Source organism: Myxine glutinosa, chromosome 1, assembly GCF_964187855.1.
Source record: "Myxine glutinosa chromosome 1, kmMyxGlut1.1, whole genome shotgun sequence".
Lineage (NCBI taxonomy): Eukaryota > Metazoa > Chordata > Myxini > Myxiniformes > Myxinidae > Myxine > Myxine glutinosa.
Window position 1 is genome coordinate 429,870,957 of NC_136261.1, and position 25,688 is coordinate 429,896,644.

General features: G+C 38.1%; 1 protein-coding gene across 1 annotated transcript in view; it reads left to right on the plus strand.

The window, feature by feature from the left end:
* The first annotated feature begins 280 nt into the window (after nt 1-280).
* The window catches only part of LOC137418289 (uncharacterized), a 62,697-nt gene continuing 37,289 nt past the window's right edge, over nt 281-25,688 (plus strand). Inside the window, exons 1-4 of the mRNA XM_078787139.1 lie at nt 281-479; nt 22,511-23,110; nt 23,888-23,983; nt 25,210-25,443. Coding sequence (XP_078643265.1) covers nt 306-479; nt 22,511-23,110; nt 23,888-23,983; nt 25,210-25,443 — 1,104 coding nt within the window. The 5' untranslated portion in view covers nt 281-305. The remainder of the gene's footprint in view (nt 480-22,510; nt 23,111-23,887; nt 23,984-25,209; nt 25,444-25,688) is intronic.

Sequence of the window (25,688 nt, forward strand, 5' to 3'; positions counted from 1 at the left end):
CGCCGAGTCACGCTAGTTTTAACAATAACAAAGTTGAAGTCCTGTGGTCTGAATGACTTTTCAGAGTGAGCTGAAAGTTAGATTTATAAAAGATCAAGAATGTTCACGTGATATTTTTGTAATGATAATAATTTATACATTATTGTTGCAATGTGAAGTGAAGAAGATATAAAAGTGTTGCGGACTTTCCAGAAATGAGATGGAACCTAAAAGATGGTGAGATTGTCATTAGATGTGAAAACAGTAACAACAAGGTCGAATTGGCACAACAAGTCGATGACGTCATTACATTCCTGTGTGATGTCATGAAAGTGACACACCTGTGTTATGCTTCCTTGGAGGATCTAATAATCGTTCAGTTTGAAAACAGCTTCATCAGGAGAGGTAATGTAAATATCATTCAGTTGCTGTGTTATGGAATAACAGATTATTATATGGTTTTATTACAAGGATTGATAAACCTCTTTGGAATCACAAAGGTAAATATGAAATTCATCTGATTGTTATATATGGTTCCCACTTGTTTTTGGTCCCGATGTGTTTGTGTACCTGTGTTTGATTTGTACCTTATTTTGCAATAAGTTTTACACTTACCTGTTTTATACCTGTTTTCCCAACTTCCTGACCTGCACATACATATGAGGGCGAGTCAAAAAATTTTCTTTTTACAACAAGTTTTAGAGCCACACCCGTGACTTCTATTCAAGGATTCAAGAGAATCATCCAGTTCTGGGAATAACGTGACATGTTTAGAAACTGCAGAAAATGATGAACATCCGTGTCGAGTTTCTTGGTGTTGGCTCGTTATTTATGGTTAAGGGGTTGGGGGTGAGGGGGGTAAATGTATTGACTACGTTCGACGTACAATGTCGAATATCCCATGATGGCCATTCCAACTTTTCCCACCATTGGGCCAACATTAGTTAGTGTGCTGCCTGGAGAGTATTTTTATTGTTAAAGAAACAAACTACAAGGAAGCACCTCAATTGTAACAAATACCATAAGTTTCTTATTTTCATCCATCTGTTCATGTTGTCCTCCCTTTGAACCAACGATGTGCGCGTAAGAGAGTAAAGTGAAACACCTGCTTTGTCTGGTTTTCCTTGTTCTTGTTTATTTCAATCACATATTTGATTCTGATTCATGCTGAATGCAAATTCATTCCTTTCTACTTCACAGGTCATGGAAATATTTTTTCTATGAAAGAAAATGTTCAGGAAAATGTTTTTTCAAAACAGAGTTTTTTTACAGCGTAATTTGCACAGATATGTAATACTGATCCAAGATTGACCTCACTTGGCCCCAAAAACATGTTTCACTCAATTATGAAATACTGATCCAAGATTGACCTCACTTGGCCCCAAAAACATATTTCACTCTATTATGAAATACAAAACCAAGATTGACCTCACTTGGCCCCAAAAACACATTTCACACAATTATGAAATACTGATCCAAGATTTACCCCACTTGGCCCCAAAAACATATTTCACTCAAATATGTAATACTGATCCAAGATTGACCCCACTTGGCCCCAAAAACATATTTCACTCAATTATGTAATACAGATCCAAGATTGACCCCACTTGGCTCCAAAAACATATTTCACTCAATTATGTGATACAGATCCAAGATTGACCCCACTTGGCTCCAAAAACATATTTCACTCAATTATGAAATACAGATCCAAGATTGAACCCACTTGGCCCCAAAAACATCTTTCACTCAATTATGTAATACAGATCCAAGATTGACCCCACTTGGCTCCAAAAACATATTTCACTCAATTATGAAATACAGATCCAAGATTGAACCCACTTGGCCCCAAAAACATCTTTCACTCAATTATGAAATACTGATCCAAGATTGACCTCACTTGGCCCCAAAAACATATTTCACTCTATTATGAAATACAAAACCAAGATTGACCTCACTTGGCCCCAAAAACACATTTCACACAATTATGAAATACTGATCCAAGATTTACCCCACTTGGCCCCAAAAACATATTTCACTCAAATATGTAATACTGATCCAAGATTGACCCCACTTGGCCCCAAAAACATATTTCACACAATTATGAAATACTGATCCAAGATTGACCCCACTTGGCCCCAAAAACATATTTCACTCAATTATGTAATACTGATCCAACATTGACCCCACTTGGCCCCAAAAACATATTTCACTCAATTATGTAATACTGATCCAAGATTGACCCCACTTGGCCCCAAAAACACATTTCACACAATTATGAAATACTGATCCAAGATTTACCCCACTTGGCCGCAAAAACATATTTCACTCAAATATGTAATACTGATCCAAGATTGACCCCACTTGGCCCCAAAAACACATTTCACACAATTATGAAATACTGATCCAAGATTGACCCCACTTGGCCCCAAAAACATATTTCACTCAATTATGTAATACTGATCCAAGATTGACCCCACTTGGCCCCAAAAACATATTTCACACAATTATGAAATACTGATCCAAGATTTACCCCACTTGCCCCAAAAACATATTTCACTCAATTATGTAATACTGATCCAACATTGACCCCACTTGGCCCCAAAAACATATTTCACTCAATTATGAAATGCATATCCAAGATTGACCCCACTTGGCCCCAAAAACATATTTCACTCAATTATGTAATACAGATCCAAGATTGACCCCAAGTAGCCCAAAAAACATATTTCACTCAATTATGTAATACAGATCCAAGATTGACCCCACTTAGCCCCAAAAACATATTTCACTCAATCATGTAATACAGATCCAAGATTGACCCCACTTGGTCCCAAAAACATATTTCACTCAATTATGTAATACAGATCCAAGATTGACCCCACTTTGCCCCAAAAACATATTTCACTGAATTATGTAATGCAGATCCAAAATTGACCCCACTTGGCCCCAAAAACATATTTCGCTCAATTATGTAATACAGATGCAAGATTGACCCCACTTAGCTCCAAAAACATATTTCACTCAATCACGTAATACAGATCCAAGATTGACCCCACTTGGCCCCAAAAACATATTTCACTCAATTATGTAATACAGATCCAAGATTGACCCCACTTGGCTCCAAAAACATATTTCACTCAATTATGAAATACAGATCCAAGATTGAACCCACTTGGCCCCAAAAACATCTTTCACTCAATTATGAAATACAGATCCAAGATTGACCCCACTTGGCTTCAAAAACATCTTTCACTCAATTATGAAATACAGATCCAAGATTGACCCCACTTGGTCCCAAAAACATATTTCACTCAATTATGAAATACAGATCCAAGATTGACCCCACTTGGTCCCAAAAACATATTTCACTCAATTATGAAATACAGAACCAAGATTGACCCCACTTGGTCCCAAAAACATATTTCACTCAATTATGAAATACAGATCCAAGATTGACCCCACGTGGCCCCAAAAACATATTTCACTCAATTATGAAATACAGATCCAAGATTGACCCCACTTGGCCCCAAAAACATATTTCACTCAATTATGAAATACAGATCCAAGATTGACCCCACTTGGTCCCAAAAACATATTTCACTCAATTATGAAATACAGATCCAAGATTGACCCCACTTGGTCCCAAAAACATATTTCACTCAATTATGAAATACAGATCCAAGATTGACCCCACTTGGTCCCAAAAACATATTTCACTCAATTATGAAATACAGATCCAAGATTGACCCCACTTGGCTTCAAAAACATCTTTCACTCAATTATGTAATGCAGATCCAAGATTGACCCCACTTGGTCCCAAAAACATATTTCACTCAATTATGAAATACAGATCCAAGATTGACCCCACTTGGTCCCAAAAACATATTTCACTCAATTATGAAATACAGATCCAAGATTGACCCCACTTGGTCCCAAAAACATATTTCACTCAATTATGAAATACTGATCCAAGATTGACCACACTTGGTCCCAAAAACATATTTCACTCAATTATGAAATACAGATCCAAGATTGACCCCACTTGGTCCCAAAAACATATTTCACTCAATTATGAAATACAGATCCAAGATTGACCCCACATGGTCCCAAAAACATATTTCACTCAATTATGAAATACAGATCCAAGATTGACCCCACTTGGCCCCAAAAACATATTTCACTCAATTATGAAATACAGATCCAAGATTGACCCCACATGGTCCCAAAAACATATTTCACTCAATTATGAAATACAGATCCAAGATTGACCCCACTTGGTCCCAAAAACATATTTCACTCAATTATGAAATACAGAACCAAGATTGACCCCACTAGGCCCCAACAACATCTTTCACTCAATTATGAAATACAGATCCAAGATTGACCCCACTTGGCCCCAAAAACATATTTCACTCAATTATGAAATACAGATCCAAGATTGACCCCACTTGGTCCCAAAAACATATTTCACTCAATTATGAAATACAGATCCAAGATTGACCCCACTTGGCTTCAAAATCATCTTTCACTCAATTATGAAATACAGATCCAAGATTGACCCCACTTGGTCCCAAAAACATATTTCACTCAATTATGAAATACAGATCCAAGATTGACCCCACTTGGTCCCAAAAACATATTTCACTCAATTATGAAATACAGATCCAAGATTGACCCCACTTGGTCCCAAAAACATATTTCACGCAATTATGAAATACAGATCCAAGATTGACCCCACTTGGCTTCAAAAACATCTTTCACTCAATCATGTAATACAGATCCAAGATTGACCCCACTTGGTCCCAAAAACATATTTCACTCAATTATGAAATACAGATCCAAGATTGACCCCACTTGGTCCCAAAAACATATTTCACTCAATTATGAAATACAGATCCAAGATTGACCCCACTTGGTCCCAAAAACATATTTCACTCAATTATGAAATACTGATCCAAGATTGACCACACTTGGTCCCAAAAACATATTTCACTCAATTATGAAATACAGATCCAAGATTGACCCCACTTGGTCCCAAAAACATATTTCACTCAATTATGAAATACAGATCCAAGATTGACCCCACATGGTCCCAAAAACATATTTCACTCAATTATGAAATACAGATCCAAGATTGACCCCACTTGGCCCCAAAAACATCTTTCACTCAATTATGAAATACAGATCCAAGATTGACCCCACTTGGTCCCAAAAACATCTTTTGCTCAATTATGAAATACAGATCCAAGATTGACCCCACTTGGCCCCAAAAACATCTTTCACTCAATTATGAAATACAGATCCAAGATTGACCCCTCTTGGCCCCAAAAACATCTTTCACTCAATTATGTAATGCAGATCCAAGATTGACCCCACTTGGCCCCAAAAACATCTTTCACTCAATTATGAAATACAGATCCAAGATTGACCCCACTTGGCCCCAAAAACATCTTTCACTCAATTATGAAATACAGATCCAAGATTGACCCCACTTGGCCCCAAAAACATATTTCACTCAATCATGTAATACAGATCCAAGATTGACCCCACTTGGCCCCAAAAACATCTTTCACTCAATTATGAAATACAGATCCAAGATTGACCCCACTTGGTCCCAAAAACATCTTTTGCTCAATTATGAAATACAAATCCAAGATTGACCCCACTTGGCCCCAAAAACATCTTTCACTCAATTATGAAATACAGATCCAAGATTGACCCCACTTGGCCCCAAAAACATCTTTCACTCAATTATGTAATGCAGATCCAAGATTGACCCCACTTGGCCCCAAAAACATCTTTCACTCAATTATGAAATACAGATCCAAGATTGACCCCACTTGGCCCCAAAAACATATTTCACTCAATCATGTAATACAGATCCAAGATTGACCCCACTTGGCCCCAAAAACATATTTCACTCAATTATGTAATACAGATCCAAGATTGACCCCACTTGGCTCCAAAAACATATTTCACTCAATTATGAAATACAGATCCAAGATTGAACCCACTTGGCCCCAAAAACATATTTCACTCAATTATGAAATACAGATCCAAGATTGAACCCACTTGGCCCCAAAAACATATTTCACTCAATTATGTAATACAGATCCAAGATTGACCCCACTTGGCTTCAAAAACATCTTTCACACAATTATGAAATACAGATCCAAGATTGAACCCACTTGGCCCCAAAATCATATTTCACTCAATTATGTAATACAGATCCAAGATTGACCCTACTTGGCCCCAAAAACATATTTCACTCAATCATGTAATACAGATCCAAGATTGACCCCACTTGGCCCCAAAAACATCTTTCACTCAATTATGAAATACAGATCCAAGATTGACCCCACTTGGCCCCAAAAACATCTTTCACTCAATTATGTAATACAGATCCAAGATTGACCCCACTTGGTCCCAAAAACATATTTCACTCAATTATGTAATACAGATCCAAGATTGACCCCACTTGGTCCCAAAAACATCTTTCACTCAATTATGAAATACAGATCCAAGATTGACCCCACTTGGTCCCAAAAACATATTTTGCCCAATTATGAAATACAGATCCAAGATTGACCCCACTTGGCCCCAAAAACATCTTTCACTCAATTATGAAATACAGATCCAAGATTGACCCCACTTGGCCCCAAAAACATCTTTCACTCAATTATGTAATGCAGATCCAAGATTGACCCCACTTGGCCCCAAAAACATCTTTCACTCAATTATGAAATACAGATCCAAGATTGACCCCACTTGGCCCCAAAAACATATTTCACTCAATCATGTAATACAGATCCAAGATTGACCCCACTTGGCCCCAAAAACATCTTTCACTCAATTATGAAATACAGATCCAAGATTGACCCCACTTGGCCCCAAAAACATCTTTCACTCAATTATGTAATACAGATCCAAGATTGACCCCACTTGGCCCCAAAAACATCTTTCACTCAATTATGAAATACAGATCCAAGATTGACCCCACTTAGCCCCAAAAACATATTTCACTCAATTATGTAATACAGATCCAAGATTGACCCCACTTAGCCCCAAAAACATATTTCACTCAATCATGTAATACAGATCCAAGATTGACCCCACTTGGCCCCAAAAACATCTTTCACTCAATTATGTAATACAGATCCAAGATTGACCCCACTTGGCTTCAAAAACATCTTTCACTCAATTATGAAATACAGATCCAAGATTGACCCCACTTGGTCCCAAAAACATATTTCACTCAATTATGTAATACAGATCCAAGATTGACCCCACTTGGCCCCAAAAACATCTTTCACTCAATTATGAAATACAGATCCAAGATTGACCCCACTTAGCCCCAAAAACATATTTCACTCAATTATGTAATACAGATCCAAGATTGACCCCACTTAGCCCCAAAAACATATTTCACTCAATCATGTAATACAGATCCAAGATTGACCCCACTTGGTCCCAAAAACATATTTCACTCAATTATGAAATACAGATCCAAGATTGACCCCACTTGGTCCCAAAAACATATTTTGCCCAATTATGAAATACAGATCCAAGATTGACCCCACTTGGCCCCAAAAACATCTTTCACTCAATTATGAAATACAGATCCAAGATTGACCCCACTTGGCCCCAAAAACATCTTTCACTCAATTATGTAATGCAGATCCAAGATTGACCCCACTTGGCCCCAAAAACATCTTTCACTCAATTATGAAATACAGATCCAAGATTGACCCCACTTGGCCCCAAAAACATATTTCACTCAATCATGTAATACAGATCCAAGATTGACCCCACTTGGCCCCAAAAACATCTTTCACTCAATTATGAAATACAGATCCAAGATTGACCCCACTTGGCCCCAAAAACATCTTTCACTCAATTATGTAATACAGATCCAAGATTGACCCCACTTGGTCCCAAAAACATATTTCACTCAATTATGTAATACAGATCCAAGATTGACCCCACTTGGTCCCAAAAACATATTTCACTCAATTATGAAATACAGATCCAAGATTGACCCCACTTGGTCCCAAAAACATATTTCACGCAATTATGAAATACAGATCCAAGATTGACCCCACTTGGCTTCAAAAACATCTTTCACTCAATCATGTAATACAGATCCAAGATTGACCCCACTTGGTCCCAAAAACATATTTCACTCAATTATGAAATACAGATCCAAGATTGACCCCACTTGGTCCCAAAAACATATTTCACTCAATTATGAAATACAGATCCAAGATTGACCCCACTTGGTCCCAAAAACATATTTCACTCAATTATGAAATACTGATCCAAGATTGACCACACTTGGTCCCAAAAACATATTTCACTCAATTATGAAATACAGATCCAAGATTGACCCCACTTGGTCCCAAAAACATATTTCACTCAATTATGAAATACAGATCCAAGATTGACCCCACATGGTCCCAAAAACATATTTCACTCAATTATGAAATACAGATCCAAGATTGACCCCACTTGGCCCCAAAAACATCTTTCACTCAATTATGAAATACAGATCCAAGATTGACCCCACTTGGTCCCAAAAACATCTTTTGCTCAATTATGAAATACAGATCCAAGATTGACCCCACTTGGCCCCAAAAACATCTTTCACTCAATTATGAAATACAGATCCAAGATTGACCCCTCTTGGCCCCAAAAACATCTTTCACTCAATTATGTAATGCAGATCCAAGATTGACCCCACTTGGCCCCAAAAACATCTTTCACTCAATTATGAAATACAGATCCAAGATTGACCCCACTTGGCCCCAAAAACATCTTTCACTCAATTATGAAATACAGATCCAAGATTGACCCCACTTGGCCCCAAAAACATATTTCACTCAATCATGTAATACAGATCCAAGATTGACCCCACTTGGCCCCAAAAACATCTTTCACTCAATTATGAAATACAGATCCAAGATTGACCCCACTTGGTCCCAAAAACATCTTTTGCTCAATTATGAAATACAAATCCAAGATTGACCCCACTTGGCCCCAAAAACATCTTTCACTCAATTATGAAATACAGATCCAAGATTGACCCCACTTGGCCCCAAAAACATCTTTCACTCAATTATGTAATGCAGATCCAAGATTGACCCCACTTGGCCCCAAAAACATCTTTCACTCAATTATGAAATACAGATCCAAGATTGACCCCACTTGGCCCCAAAAACATATTTCACTCAATCATGTAATACAGATCCAAGATTGACCCCACTTGGCCCCAAAAACATATTTCACTCAATTATGTAATACAGATCCAAGATTGACCCCACTTGGCTCCAAAAACATATTTCACTCAATTATGAAATACAGATCCAAGATTGAACCCACTTGGCCCCAAAAACATATTTCACTCAATTATGAAATACAGATCCAAGATTGAACCCACTTGGCCCCAAAAACATATTTCACTCAATTATGTAATACAGATCCAAGATTGACCCCACTTGGCTTCAAAAACATCTTTCACACAATTATGAAATACAGATCCAAGATTGAACCCACTTGGCCCCAAAATCATATTTCACTCAATTATGTAATACAGATCCAAGATTGACCCTACTTGGCCCCAAAAACATATTTCACTCAATCATGTAATACAGATCCAAGATTGACCCCACTTGGCCCCAAAAACATCTTTCACTCAATTATGAAATACAGATCCAAGATTGACCCCACTTGGCCCCAAAAACATCTTTCACTCAATTATGTAATACAGATCCAAGATTGACCCCACTTGGTCCCAAAAACATATTTCACTCAATTATGTAATACAGATCCAAGATTGACCCCACTTGGTCCCAAAAACATCTTTCACTCAATTATGAAATACAGATCCAAGATTGACCCCACTTGGTCCCAAAAACATATTTTGCCCAATTATGAAATACAGATCCAAGATTGACCCCACTTGGCCCCAAAAACATCTTTCACTCAATTATGAAATACAGATCCAAGATTGACCCCACTTGGCCCCAAAAACATCTTTCACTCAATTATGTAATGCAGATCCAAGATTGACCCCACTTGGCCCCAAAAACATCTTTCACTCAATTATGAAATACAGATCCAAGATTGACCCCACTTGGCCCCAAAAACATATTTCACTCAATCATGTAATACAGATCCAAGATTGACCCCACTTGGCCCCAAAAACATCTTTCACTCAATTATGAAATACAGATCCAAGATTGACCCCACTTGGCCCCAAAAACATCTTTCACTCAATTATGTAATACAGATCCAAGATTGACCCCACTTGGCCCCAAAAACATCTTTCACTCAATTATGAAATACAGATCCAAGATTGACCCCACTTAGCCCCAAAAACATATTTCACTCAATTATGTAATACAGATCCAAGATTGACCCCACTTAGCCCCAAAAACATATTTCACTCAATCATGTAATACAGATCCAAGATTGACCCCACTTGGCCCCAAAAACATCTTTCACTCAATTATGTAATACAGATCCAAGATTGACCCCACTTGGCTTCAAAAACATCTTTCACTCAATTATGAAATACAGATCCAAGATTGACCCCACTTGGTCCCAAAAACATATTTCACTCAATTATGTAATACAGATCCAAGATTGACCCCACTTGGCCCCAAAAACATCTTTCACTCAATTATGAAATACAGATCCAAGATTGACCCCACTTAGCCCCAAAAACATATTTCACTCAATTATGTAATACAGATCCAAGATTGACCCCACTTAGCCCCAAAAACATATTTCACTCAATCATGTAATACAGATCCAAGATTGACCCCACTTGGTCCCAAAAACATATTTCACTCAATTATGAAATACAGATCCAAGATTGACCCCACTTGGTCCCAAAAACATATTTTGCCCAATTATGAAATACAGATCCAAGATTGACCCCACTTGGCCCCAAAAACATCTTTCACTCAATTATGAAATACAGATCCAAGATTGACCCCACTTGGCCCCAAAAACATCTTTCACTCAATTATGTAATGCAGATCCAAGATTGACCCCACTTGGCCCCAAAAACATCTTTCACTCAATTATGAAATACAGATCCAAGATTGACCCCACTTGGCCCCAAAAACATATTTCACTCAATCATGTAATACAGATCCAAGATTGACCCCACTTGGCCCCAAAAACATCTTTCACTCAATTATGAAATACAGATCCAAGATTGACCCCACTTGGCCCCAAAAACATCTTTCACTCAATTATGTAATACAGATCCAAGATTGACCCCACTTGGTCCCAAAAACATATTTCACTCAATTATGTAATACAGATCCAAGATTGACCCCACTTGGCCCCAAAAACATCTTTCACTCAATTATGTAATACAGATCCAAGATTGACCCCACTTGGTCCCAAAAACATCTTTCACTCAATTATGAAATACAGATCCAAGATTGACCCCACTTGGTCCCAAAAACATATTTTGCCCAATTATGAAATACAGATCCAAGATTGACCCCACTTGGCCCCAAAAACATCTTTCACTCAATTATGAAATACAGATCCAAGATTGAACCCACTTGGCCCCAAAAACATCTTTCACTCAATTATGAAATACAGATCCAAGATTGACCCCACTTGGCTTCAAAAACATCTTTCACTCAATTATGAAATACAGATCCAAGATTGACCCCACTTGGTCCCAAAAACATATTTCACTCAATTATGAAATACAGATCCAAGATTGACCCCACTTGGTCCCAAAAACATATTTCACTCAATTATGAAATACAGAACCAAGATTGACCCCACTTGGTCCCAAAAACATATTTCACTCAATTATGAAATACAGATCCAAGATTGACCCCACGTGGCCCCAAAAACATATTTCACTCAATTATGAAATACAGATCCAAGATTGACCCCACTTGGCCCCAAAAACATATTTCACTCAATTATGAAATACAGATCCAAGATTGACCCCACTTGGTCCCAAAAACATATTTCACTCAATTATGAAATACAGATCCAAGATTGACCCCACTTGGCTTCAAAATCATCTTTCACTCAATTATGAAATACAGATCCAAGATTGACCCCACTTGGTCCCAAAAACATATTTCACTCAATTATGAAATACAGATCCAAGATTGACCCCACTTGGTCCCAAAAACATATTTCACTCAATTATGAAATACAGATCCAAGATTGACCCCACTTGGTCCCAAAAACATATTTCACTCAATTATGAAATACAGATCCAAGATTGACCCCACTTGGCTTCAAAAACATCTTTCACTCAATTATGTAATGCAGATCCAAGATTGACCCCACTTGGTCCCAAAAACATATTTCACTCAATTATGAAATACAGATCCAAGATTGACCCCACTTGGTCCCAAAAACATATTTCACTCAATTATGAAATACAGATCCAAGATTGACCACACTTGGTCCCAAAAACATATTTCACTCAATTATGAAATACAGATCCAAGATTGACCCCACTTGGTCCCAAAAACATATTTCACTCAATTATGAAATACAGATCCAAGATTGACCCCACATGGTCCCAAAAACATATTTCACTCAATTATGAAATACAGATCCAAGATTGACCCCACTTGGCCCCAAAAACATATTTCACTCAATTATGAAATACAGATCCAAGATTGACCCCACATGGTCCCAAAAACATATTTCACTCAATTATGAAATACAGATCCAAGATTGACCCCACTTGGTCCCAAAAACATATTTCACTCAATTATGAAATACAGAACCAAGATTGACCCCACTAGGCCCCAACAACATCTTTCACTCAATTATGAAATACAGATCCAAGATTGACCCCACTTGGCCCCAAAAACATATTTCACTCAATTATGAAATACAGATCCAAGATTGACCCCACTTGGTCCCAAAAACATATTTCACTCAATTATGAAATACAGATCCAAGATTGACCCCACTTGGCTTCAAAATCATCTTTCACTCAATTATGAAATACAGATCCAAGATTGACCCCACTTGGTCCCAAAAACATATTTCACTCAATTATGAAATACAGATCCAAGATTGACCCCACTTGGTCCCAAAAACATATTTCACTCAATTATGAAATACAGATCCAAGATTGACCCCACTTGGTCCCAAAAACATATTTCACGCAATTATGAAATACAGATCCAAGATTGACCCCACTTGGCTTCAAAAACATCTTTCACTCAATCATGTAATACAGATCCAAGATTGACCCCACTTGGTCCCAAAAACATATTTCACTCAATTATGAAATACAGATCCAAGATTGACCCCACTTGGTCCCAAAAACATATTTCACTCAATTATGAAATACAGATCCAAGATTGACCCCACTTGGTCCCAAAAACATATTTCACTCAATTATGAAATACTGATCCAAGATTGACCACACTTGGTCCCAAAAACATATTTCACTCAATTATGAAATACAGATCCAAGATTGACCCCACATGGTCCCAAAAACATATTTCACTCAATTATGAAATACAGATCCAAGATTGACCCCACTTGGCCCCAAAAACATCTTTCACTCAATTATGAAATACAGATCCAAGATTGACCCCACTTGGTCCCAAAAACATCTTTTGCTCAATTATGAAATACAGATCCAAGATTGACCCCACTTGGCCCCAAAAACATCTTTCACTCAATTATGAAATACAGATCCAAGATTGACCCCTCTTGGCCCCAAAAACATCTTTCACTCAATTATGTAATGCAGATCCAAGATTGACCCCACTTGGCCCCAAAAACATCTTTCACTCAATTATGAAATACAGATCCAAGATTGACCCCACTTGGCCCCAAAAACATCTTTCACTCAATTATGAAATACAGATCCAAGATTGACCCCACTTGGCCCCAAAAACATATTTCACTCAATCATGTAATACAGATCCAAGATTGACCCCACTTGGCCCCAAAAACATCTTTCACTCAATTATGAAATACAGATCCAAGATTGACCCCACTTGGTCCCAAAAACATCTTTTGCTCAATTATGAAATACAGATCCAAGATTGACCCCACTTGGCCCCAAAAACATCTTTCACTCAATTATGAAATACAGATCCAAGATTGACCCCACTTGGCCCCAAAAACATCTTTCACTCAATTATGTAATGCAGATCCAAGATTGACCCCACTTGGCCCCAAAAACATCTTTCACTCAATTATGAAATACAGATCCAAGATTGACCCCACTTGGCCCCAAAAACATATTTCACTCAATCATGTAATACAGATCCAAGATTGACCCCACTTGGCCCCAAAAACATATTTCACTCAATTATGTAATACAGATCCAAGATTGACCCCACTTGGCTCCAAAAACATCTTTCACTCAATTATGAAATACAGATCCAAGATTGAACCCACTTGGCCCCAAAAACATATTTCACTCAATTATGAAATACAGATCCAAGATTGAACCCACTTGGCCCCAAAAACATATTTCACTCAATTATGTAATACAGATCCAAGATTGACCCCACTTGGCTTCAAAAACATCTTTCACTCAATTATGAAATACAGATCCAAGATTGAACCCACTTGGCCCCAAAATCATATTTCACTCAATTATGTAATACAGATCCAAGATTGACCCTACTTGGCCCCAAAAACATATTTCACTCAATCATGTAATACAGATCCAAGATTGACCCCACTTGGCCCCAAAAACATCTTTCACTCAATTATGAAATACAGATCCAAGATTGACCCCACTTGGCCCCAAAAACATCTTTCACTCAATTATGTAATACAGATCCAAGATTGACCCCACTTGGTCCCAAAAACATATTTCACTCAATTATGTAATACAGATCCAAGATTGACCCCACTTGGTCCCAAAAACATCTTTCACTCAATTATGAAATACAGATCCAAGATTGACCCCACTTGGTCCCAAAAACATATTTTGCCCAATTATGAAATACAGATCCAAGATTGACCCCACTTGGCCCCAAAAACATCTTTCACTCAATTATGAAATACAGATCCAAGATTGACCCCACTTGGCCCCAAAAACATCTTTCACTCAATTATGTAATGCAGATCCAAGATTGACCCCACTTGGCCCCAAAAACATCTTTCACTCAATTATGAAATACAGATCCAAGATTGACCCCACTTGGCCCCAAAAACATATTTCACTCAATCATGTAATACAGATCCAAGATTGACCCCACTTGGCCCCAAAAACATCTTTCACTCAATTATGAAATACAGATCCAAGATTGACCCCACTTGGCCCCAAAAACATCTTTCACTCAATTATGTAATACAGATCCAAGATTGACCCCACTTGGCCCCAAAAACATCTTTCACTCAATTATGTAATACAGATCCAAGATTGACCCCACTTGGCCCCAAAAACATCTTTCACTCAATTATGAAATACAGATCCAAGATTGACCCCACTTAGCCCCAAAAACATATTTCACTCAATTATGTAATACAGATCCAAGATTGACCCCACTTAGCCCCAAAAACATATTTCACTCAATCATGTAATACAGATCCAAGATTGACCCCACTTGGCCCCAAAAACATCTTTCACTCAATTATGTAATACAGATCCAAGATTGACCCCACTTGGCTTCAAAAACATCTTTCACTCAATTATGAAATACAGATCCAAGATTGACCCCACTTGGTCCCAAAAACATATTTCACTCAATTATGTAATACAGATCCAAGATTGACCCCACTTGGCCCCAAAAACATCTTTCACTCAATTATGAAATACAGATCCAAGATTGACCCCACTTAGCCCCAAAAACATATTTCACTCAATTATGTAATACAGATCCAAGATTGACCCCACTTAGCCCCAAAAACATATTTCACTCAATCATGTAATACAGATCCAAGATTGACCCCACTTGGTCCCAAAAACATATTTCACTCAATTATGAAATACAGATCCAAGATTGACCCCACTTGGTCCCAAAAACATATTTTGCCCAATTATGAAATACAGATCCAAGATTGACCCCACTTGGCCCCAAAAACATCTTTCACTCAATTATGAAATACAGATCCAAGATTGACCCCACTTGGCCCCAAAAACATCTTTCACTCAATTATGTAATGCAGATCCAAGATTGACCCCACTTGGCCCCAAAAACATCTTTCACTCAATTATGAAATACAGATCCAAGATTGACCCCACTTGGCCCCAAAAACATATTTCACTCAATCATGTAATACAGATCCAAGATTGACCCCACTTGGCCCCAAAAACATCTTTCACTCAATTATGAAATACAGATCCAAGATTGACCCCACTTGGCCCCAAAAACATCTTTCACTCAATTATGTAATACAGATCCAAGATTGACCCCACTTGGTCCCAAAAACATATTTCACTCAATTATGTAATACAGATCCAAGATTGACCCCACTTGGTCCCAAAAACATCTTTCACTCAATTATGAAATACAGATCCAAGATTGACCCCACTTGGTCCCAAAAACATATTTTGCCCAATTATGAAATACAGATCCAAGATTGACCCCACTTGGCCCCAAAAACATCTTTCACTCAATTATGAAATACAGATCCAAGATTGATCCCACTTGGCCCCAAAAACATCTTTCACTCAATTATGTAATGCAGATCCAAGATTGACCCCACTTGGCCCCAAAAACATCTTTCACTCAATTATGAAATACAGATCCAAGATTGACCCCACTTGGCCCCAAAAACATATTTCACTCAATCATGTAATACAGATCCAAGATTGACCCCACTTGGCCCCAAAAACATCTTTCACTCAATTATGAAATACAGATCCAAGATTGACCCCACTTGGCCCCAAAAACATCTTTCACTCAATTATGTAATACAGATCCAAGATTGACCCCACTTGGCCCCAAAAACATCTTTCACTCAATTATGTAATACAGATCCAAGATTGACCCCACTTGGCCCCAAAAACATCTTTCACTCAATTATGAAATACAGATCCAAGATTGACCCCACTTAGCCCCAAAAACATATTTCACTCAATTATGTAATACAGATCCAAGATTGACCCCACTTAGCCCCAAAAACATATTTCACTCAATCATGTAATACAGATCCAAGATTGACCCCACTTGGCCCCAAAAACATCTTTCACTCAATTATGTAATACAGATCCAAGATTGACCCCACTTAGCCCCAAAAACATCTTTCACTCAATTATGAAATACAGATCCAAGATTGACCCCACTTGGCCCCAAAAACATCTTTCACTCAATCATGTAATACAGATCCAAGATTGACCCCTCTTGGCCCCAAAAACATATTTCACTCAATTATGTAATACAGATCCAAGATTGACCCCACTTGGCTCCAAAAACATATTTCACTCAATTATGAAATACAGATCCAAGATTGAACCCACTTGGCCCCAAAAACATCTTTCACTCAATTATGAAATACAGATCCAAGATTGACCCCACTTGGCCCCAAAAACATCTTTCACTCAATTATGAAATACAGATCCAAGATTGACCCCACTTGGCCCCAAAAACATCTTTCACTCAATCATGTAATACAGATCCAAGATTGACCCCTCTTGGCCCCAAAAACATATTTCACTCAATTATGAAATACAGAACCAAGATTGACCCCACTTGGTCCCAAAAACATATTTCACACAATTATGAAATACAGATCCAAGATTGACCCCACTTGGTCCCAAAAACATATTTCACTCAATTATGAAATACAGAACCAAGATTGACCCCACTTGGTCCCAAAAACATATTTCACTCAATTATGAAATACAGATCCAAGATTGACCTCACTTGGTCCCAAAAACATATTTCACTCAATTATGAAATACAGAACCAAGATTGACCCCACTAGGCCCCAACAACATCTTTCACTCAATTATGAAATACAGATCCAAGATTGACCCCACTTGGCCCCAAAAACATATTTCACTCAATTATGAAATACAGATCCAAGATTGACCCCACTTGGTCCCAAAAACATATTTCACTCAATTATGAAATACAGATCCAAGATTGACCCCACTTGGCTTCAAAAACATCTTTCACTCAATTATGTAATACTGATCCAAGATTGACCACACTTGGTCCCAAAAACATATTTCACTCAATTATGAAATACAGATCCAAGATTGACCCCACTTGGTCCCAAAAACATATTTCACTCAATTATGAAATACAGATCCAAGATTGACCCCACATGGTCCCAAAAACATATTTCACTCAATTATGAAATACAGATCCAAGATTGACCCCACTTGGCCCCAAAAACATCTTTCACTCAATTATGAAATACAGATCCAAGATTGACCCCACTTGGTCCCAAAAACATCTTTTGCTCAATTATGAAATACAGATCCAAGATTGACCCCACTTGGCCCCAAAAACATCTTTCACTCAATTATGAAATACAGATCCAAGATTGACCCCACTTGGCCCCAAAAACATCTTTCACTCAATTATGTAATGCAGATCCAAGATTGACCCCACTTGGCCCCAAAAACATCTTTCACTCAATTATGAAATACAGATCCAAGATTGACCCCACTTGGCCCCAAAAACATATTTCACTCAATCATGTAATACAGATCCAAGATTGACCCCACTTGGTCCCAAACACATATTTCACTCAATTATGAAATACAGATCCAAGATTGACCCCACTTGGTCCCAAAAACATATTTCACTCAATTATGAAATACAGATCCAAGATTGACCCCACTTGGCCCCAAAAACATCTTTCACTCAATTATGAAATACAGATCCAAGATTGACCCCACTTGGCCCCAAAAACATCTTTCACTCAATTATGTAATACAGATCCAAGATTGACCCCACTTGGCCCCAAAAACATCTTTCACTCAATTATGAAATACAGATCCAAGATTGACCCCACTTGGCCCCAAAAACATATTTCACTCAATTCTGTAATACAGATCCAAGATTGACCCCACTTGGCTTCAAAAACATCTTTCACTCAATTATGAAATACAGATCCAAGATTGACCCCACTTGGTCCCAAAAACATATTTCACTCAATTATGAAATACAGATCCAAGATTGACCCCACTTGGCTTCAAAAACATCTTTCACTCAATTATGAAATACAGATCCAAGATTGACCCCACTTGGTCCCAAACACATATTTCACTCAATTATGAAATACAGATCCAAGATTGACCCCACTTGGTCCCAAAAACATATTTCACTCAATTATGAAATACAGATCCAAGATTGACCCCACTTGGCCCCAAAAACATCTTTCACTCAATTATGAAATACAGATCCAAGATTGACCCCACTTGGTCCCAAAAACATCTTTTGCTCAATTATGAAATACAGATCCAAGATTGACCCCACTTGGTCCCAAAAACATATTTCACTCAATTATGAAATACAGATCCAAGATTGACCCCACTTGGCTTCAAAAACATCTTTCACTCAATTATGAAATACAGATCCAAGATTGACCCCACTTGGTCCCAAAAACATATTTTGCCCAATTATGAAATACAGATCCAAGATTGACCCCACTTGGCCCCAAAAACATCTTTCACTCAATTATGAAATACAGATCCAAGATTGACCCCACTTGGCCCCAAAAACATCTTTCACTCAATTATGTAATGCAGATCCAAGATTGACCCCACTTGGCCCCAAAAACATCTTTCACTCAATTATGAAATACAGATCCAAGATTGACCCCACTTGGCCCCAAAAACATATTTCACTCAATCATGTAATACAGATCCAAGATTGACCCCACTTGGCCCCAAAAACATCTTTCACTCAATTATGAAATACAGATCCAAGATTGACCCCACTTGGCCCCAAAAACATCTTTCACTCAATTATGTAATACAGATCCAAGATTGACCCCACTTGGTCCCAAAAACATATTTCACTCAATTATGTAATACAGATCCAAGATTGACCCCACTTGGTCCCAAAAACATATTTCACTCAATTATGTAATACAGATCCAAGATTGACCCCACTTGGTCCCAAAAACATCTTTCACTCAATTATGAAATACAGATCCAAGATTGACCCCACTTGGTCCCAAAAACATATTTTGCCCAATTATGAAATACAGATCCAAGATTGACCCCACTTGGCCCCAAAAACATCTTTCACTCAATTATGAAATACAGATCCAAGATTGACCCCACTTGGCCCCAAAAACATCTTTCACTCAATTATGTAATGCAGATCCAAGATTGACCCCACTTGGCCCCAAAAACATCTTTCACTCAATTATGAAATACAGATCCAAGATTGACCCCACTTGGCCCCAAAAACATCTTTCACTCAATTATGAAATACAGATCCAAGATTGACCCCACTTGGCCCCAAAAACATATTTCACTCAATCATGTAATACAGATCCAAGATTGACCCCACTTGGCCCCAAAAACATCTTTCACTCAATTATGAAATACAGATCCAAGATTGACCCCACTTGGCCCCAAAAACATCTTTCACTCAATTATGTAATACAGATCCAAGATTGACCCCACTTGGCCCCAAAAACATCTTTCACTCAATTATGAAATACAGATCCAAGATTGACCCCACTTAGCCCCAAAAACATATTTCACTCAATTATGTAATACAGATCCAAGATTGACCCCACTTAGCCCCAAAAACATATTTCACTCAATCATGTAATACAGATCCAAGATTGACCCCACTTGGCCCCAAAAACATCTTTCACTCAATTATGAAATACAGATCCAAGATTGACCCCACTTGGCCCCAAAAACATCTTTCACTCATTCATGTAATACAGATCCAAGATTGCCCCCATTTGCATGATAGGGGCTTGAAACTCAGGACCTTGCAATCTTAAGCCAGCCATCTTAACCGTTTTGCCAACATCTGGTTTTACTCTTCCATGAACCTCCATCTTATATAGAAAAACAATTCGCTAACCCAGAGCCATAGAATACTCGAGTTCGGGGAATTTAACAATAGCTGCCATGTTGTTACTCAAGTGTTGACGTGTGGTGTGGCGTTAATTACCTACCTTTAAGACATACCTTTTAATTAAGGAATTAATTTAAGAAAGGAACATACCTTTAAGACATTTTCACCTTTTAAATCCCGTACACCTTACAGACCATTACAGACCTTTTAATTTCGACCCTTTAACCCCTTAGACCCCTTCAGCCCTTTAGACCCTTCAGACCCTTCAAACCCTAAACCTCTGAGAGCTTTAACTTTTGTTCCTGAAGTCTATTTGGACAAATTAACCCCCCAAGACCCTTAAGACACTCAAGACCCCATTAGACCCTCTAGATCCTTTGGCCTTCAACTACTTTGGTTCTGCTGTTCGTGTTTCCCCCCTCTCTCTGCTGTTCGTGTTTCCCCCCTCTCTCTGCTGTTCCTTTTGTCCTGTCACTTTCTGATCCGTTCATTGCACTAGTACGAGCTCCCGATCTCCCACGAGCCTCGACGATGTATACAAAAAACTGCATTTCTCACTGAACCCTGATCTTCATTACTCCATTTGACAATAATCTTCATCGAAATTTATTTGCTGCCAGCATTTCAAGTGTTACCCACAATCCCTCTTTTGTGATTATCTCTTCCCATCAAAAGTAAGTGTTTCATGTTGAAAATCCAACATGGCAACCAACACATTCTATCCATATCAGTGATCCTCACACATTTTCAATCACATACTCCTTCCTTTTAACTGTTTAACTTACATCGACAAACACACACACACTTTAATACCCTGAATCTGAATGATAATTATTCCTCACATAATTGTTACCTCCACCACTGAATGTAGACAGAGCATCGACATGTTTTCACCCCTGTCTGTCGGTCTGTCTGTGAGCAGGATATCTCAAACCGTTATGGACGGATCCAAACGACATTTGGTGGACTGGTTGGTTGTCTGACCAGGACAAGTTGATTCTATTTTGGTGAAGATCTGGATCCGGACATAAAAATTCTTCAAAGTAATTCTTCACCATTTAGATAGAGGGCCAAAAACTATATATCGCACGATATTTCAAAAAGTTTCAGACGAAACTTGGTGGATGAGTTCGGTCTGTGACAAGGGAATAGTGATTAGATTTTGGTGAAGATCTGAATCCGGATCCGCATCCGGCTTCGAGAATATGGTTACCTTTTTTTTAGGGACTCTTCACCATTGAGAGAGGGGTCCAAAAACTATATATATGATGATATCTCAAAATGTTGTGGACGAGATATGACAAAACTTGGTGGATGAGTTTGGTAGGTGACAACAATAAGCCGATTAGATTTTGTTTGAGGTCCGGAGACAGATCGAGCCTATCAGTGGGATACAAAACTTATAAACTGTTCAGCCTGGTGGAGGTATGCGTTCTGACGAGGTATGCGGAGGTATGTGTTCTAATGAAGCCACGCTTCTAGTTATTTATTTCAATATAATTATAGTTTAAAAAGCTTAACTTTTTCTTCTTTTCAATCTCCATTTGCAGGTTTTAATTCAATTCTGCTACACACTCTTCTCTGACGCCAAGGAGATGGCTTCTTCTTCATCTAATATGGGAGATAATTTGGATGCACTCACCTGCTCAGTGTGCCTTGCGTTCTATGACGAGCCTGTTGGTTTGCCATGCGGCCACTTGTTTTGTCGTGTGTGTATAGAGACATACTGGGCGAGCAAGGAAGAAGACACAGCCTGTGTTTGTCCAATTTGCCGTGAGGTTTTTCCACAAAAACCAAAACTCAAGAAGAATGTGACCATTGCCTACTTAATGGAAAATATTGTGAATGTGAAGAAGGGAGGCCCTGGGGGCACCGATAGTCATTGTGAGGTTTGTAAGAGAGAGGCAGCGAAGAGGTGTGTACCTTGTGAGATCCTCTGCTGTGAGAAACACCTGAAGCCTCATCAACAGAAAGGGCACAAATTGGTGGATCTGGGAGTGAAGATTGAGGAACTAAGATGCACAAAACATGGAAAGCCAATCCAACTCTATTGTAAGGATGATGAGAGCTTGATGTGCGTCACGTGCATGGGTGGACAACATAGGGACCACGACGTTGTTGATGTGGAGATTGCTCATTCTGAACTAAAGGTGAGTAAATCAATGAAAACGGTTATTGTTTGTATTTCATCCAAAATGTTTTTTTAATGTATTGGGCTTGAGGTTGCACCTGAATTTTTTTTTACTTTCCGATTATCAATTATAATCGATTTCTGATCATCTTGTTACATAATGGAAGTGGAATTTCCTCACAAATGTGACATTTCTGAGAATGAGTGTCTCATCAGAATTGTTTGTCATGTTCTGCTGTTGATCATTCACCTGTACAAGCCGTAACGAGGAATGAATAAGGTTTTCATGTGACCATCTGATAAAAAGGTTAAATTGTTGATTTTACATCAACATGATGAAGGTTCAGAATCCACCACAAGAAACTCAGTTTGTTTTGGAATAAGGAAGAATATTCATGGCCGAGAGCAACTTTCAATCTTCCAACTTAAACATTAAAAAGGCAGTGACGTCATATAATCTCAGTTCAGCTACCTGCCACATAATTAAATAATTAATTTAATGTAGAGTGATGTAATCATGAAAGCTTCAGTGCTTCACCAAACATCGACCTTGAATACATTGGAGAAACAGTTTTTGTGGTTAATGTTGTTCTGCGACTTTTTCTCGTGCATCTATAGATTTAAACAAAAGAGATTGTTATGAAGTTTGAACAAACGGCCATCGTCTTCACTGTGATTTTTCTCACAAATGTGTATGTTAATGTGCAGTATTTATCTATTTATGTGCAGGATGTTACTTTTTAATCCACCACAGGTTCACGATTCTTTACTTCTGTTGTTTCTTTATTCTGTTCAGGGTGTTTTGGCTGCAAAGTATCCTCACGTGTCACAGTCAATGGAGAGAGTTACATCCCAACTACAGCAGGTTCAGGAAGAGAAAGAGCGAACAGAGGTGGGAATCACCAAGGAATGGGTGTTCTTGGAAACTTAGCAAAGGTCATGTCCCCCACCCCGTTCCCCCATTTAAAAACTGAATGCACTCGAGGGAGGTGTTCGGTCATTTTCTTTCTCTTGTAATAAGTCATGGTTGTTTTGTGATGGGATGTACGATAACAAAAGATTCAGAAGAGAAATGACGATGCAAACAGAATGAAGCAAACAACAATTAATCCAACAATTGTACGGATGTCTGCATGTTTGTATGTGTATGTGTGAGCTAACAACTTAGCCAATGTGTTACTGGCACATGTTTTTCAAACGTTCTCAGAGTACTCATGAGAGGTCATGTGCGAGAGAATAATTCCCCCATTCTCCCAATCCATGCCCAACCTTACTGGAGCAAATTACCGTTTAAAACCCATGAGAATTGTCCTTGAGAATTAACGTTTAAAACCCATGAGAATTACCCTTTAGAAGTACTGGTTAAAAGCCATGATAATTACACTTTAGAATTACCGTTAAACACCCTTTATAATTACCGTTTAAAACCCATGAGAATTGTCCTTGAGAATTAACGTTTAAAACCCATGAGAATTACCCTTTGAAATTACCGTTTAAAACCCATGAGAATTACACCTTAGAATTACCGTTTAAAACCCATTAGAATCCCTTTATAATTACCGTTTAAAACCCATTAGAATCCCTTTATAATTACCGTTTAAAACCCATGAGAATTACACTTTAGAATTACCGTTTAAAACCCAAGATAATTGCCCTTTATAATTACCATTTAAAACCCATGATAATTGCCCTTTAGAATTACCGTTTAAAACTCGTGACAATTACCCTTTTGAATTATCGTTTCAAACCCTTTAGAATTACCCTTTATAATTACCCTTTCGAACACATTAGCATTGAACACGGTGGATTAGAAAGGTTCATCTTCTTCATTTTTTGATTGACGGACAAAAGCAAATGTGGAAACGGCTTCACCGCTTAAAAAGTCTAATAATTAAATGTTAATTTAGACTTATTAAAGGTTGAAATCTCCGATTGGTTCCTGGACTCAATCATCTTTGTAGATAAGAGTGCCCACTTCATTTTACCTTCAAAACCCACACCTGGTACCAGTGATCTAATCCTATCAGCCATAATCCATTGTTCCTTTTATTAGTTTCTACATTTTCTCTAAGAGTTTCGTCCTGATTTTTCAATAATTCAAACAATGATTCCTCCCAGAACTCCAGCAGAGATGCTGAGGACAGTTTGGAGGAGAAGCGGAGGTTGGTGTGCCAATTTGTGAATGAATCTGTGGATCTGATGAAGAGTGAAATCAATAAGAGGAAAATGGAGAAACTTTCTCTTCTTGGGAAGCAGAGGGAGAAACTGGAGCAGCAGATGGAGGATCTACGTCAAGGAAAATCCACAATGGACAAAGCACTCCAGAAACTGGAGGCTGTTTCTTTTCTACAGGTGAGGTTTATCGTAAACTAGCAGGCGTTTACCCCAGCGTTGCCTGGTGATGTTCTAATCCTGATGGCATTTTGAAGAAATCAATTTGGTTTTTTCTCTATTTTTGTGAGTGTCTAAAACACTTCCCTGCACGCACTAAGGAAAATTGATATTTAATATTTATTTAACTAGTACACCTGCTCACCATGGGAGCAGCAGAGAGACATGTTATTATCCCTATTATTGTAAGGTTTTTTTTTTTTTTT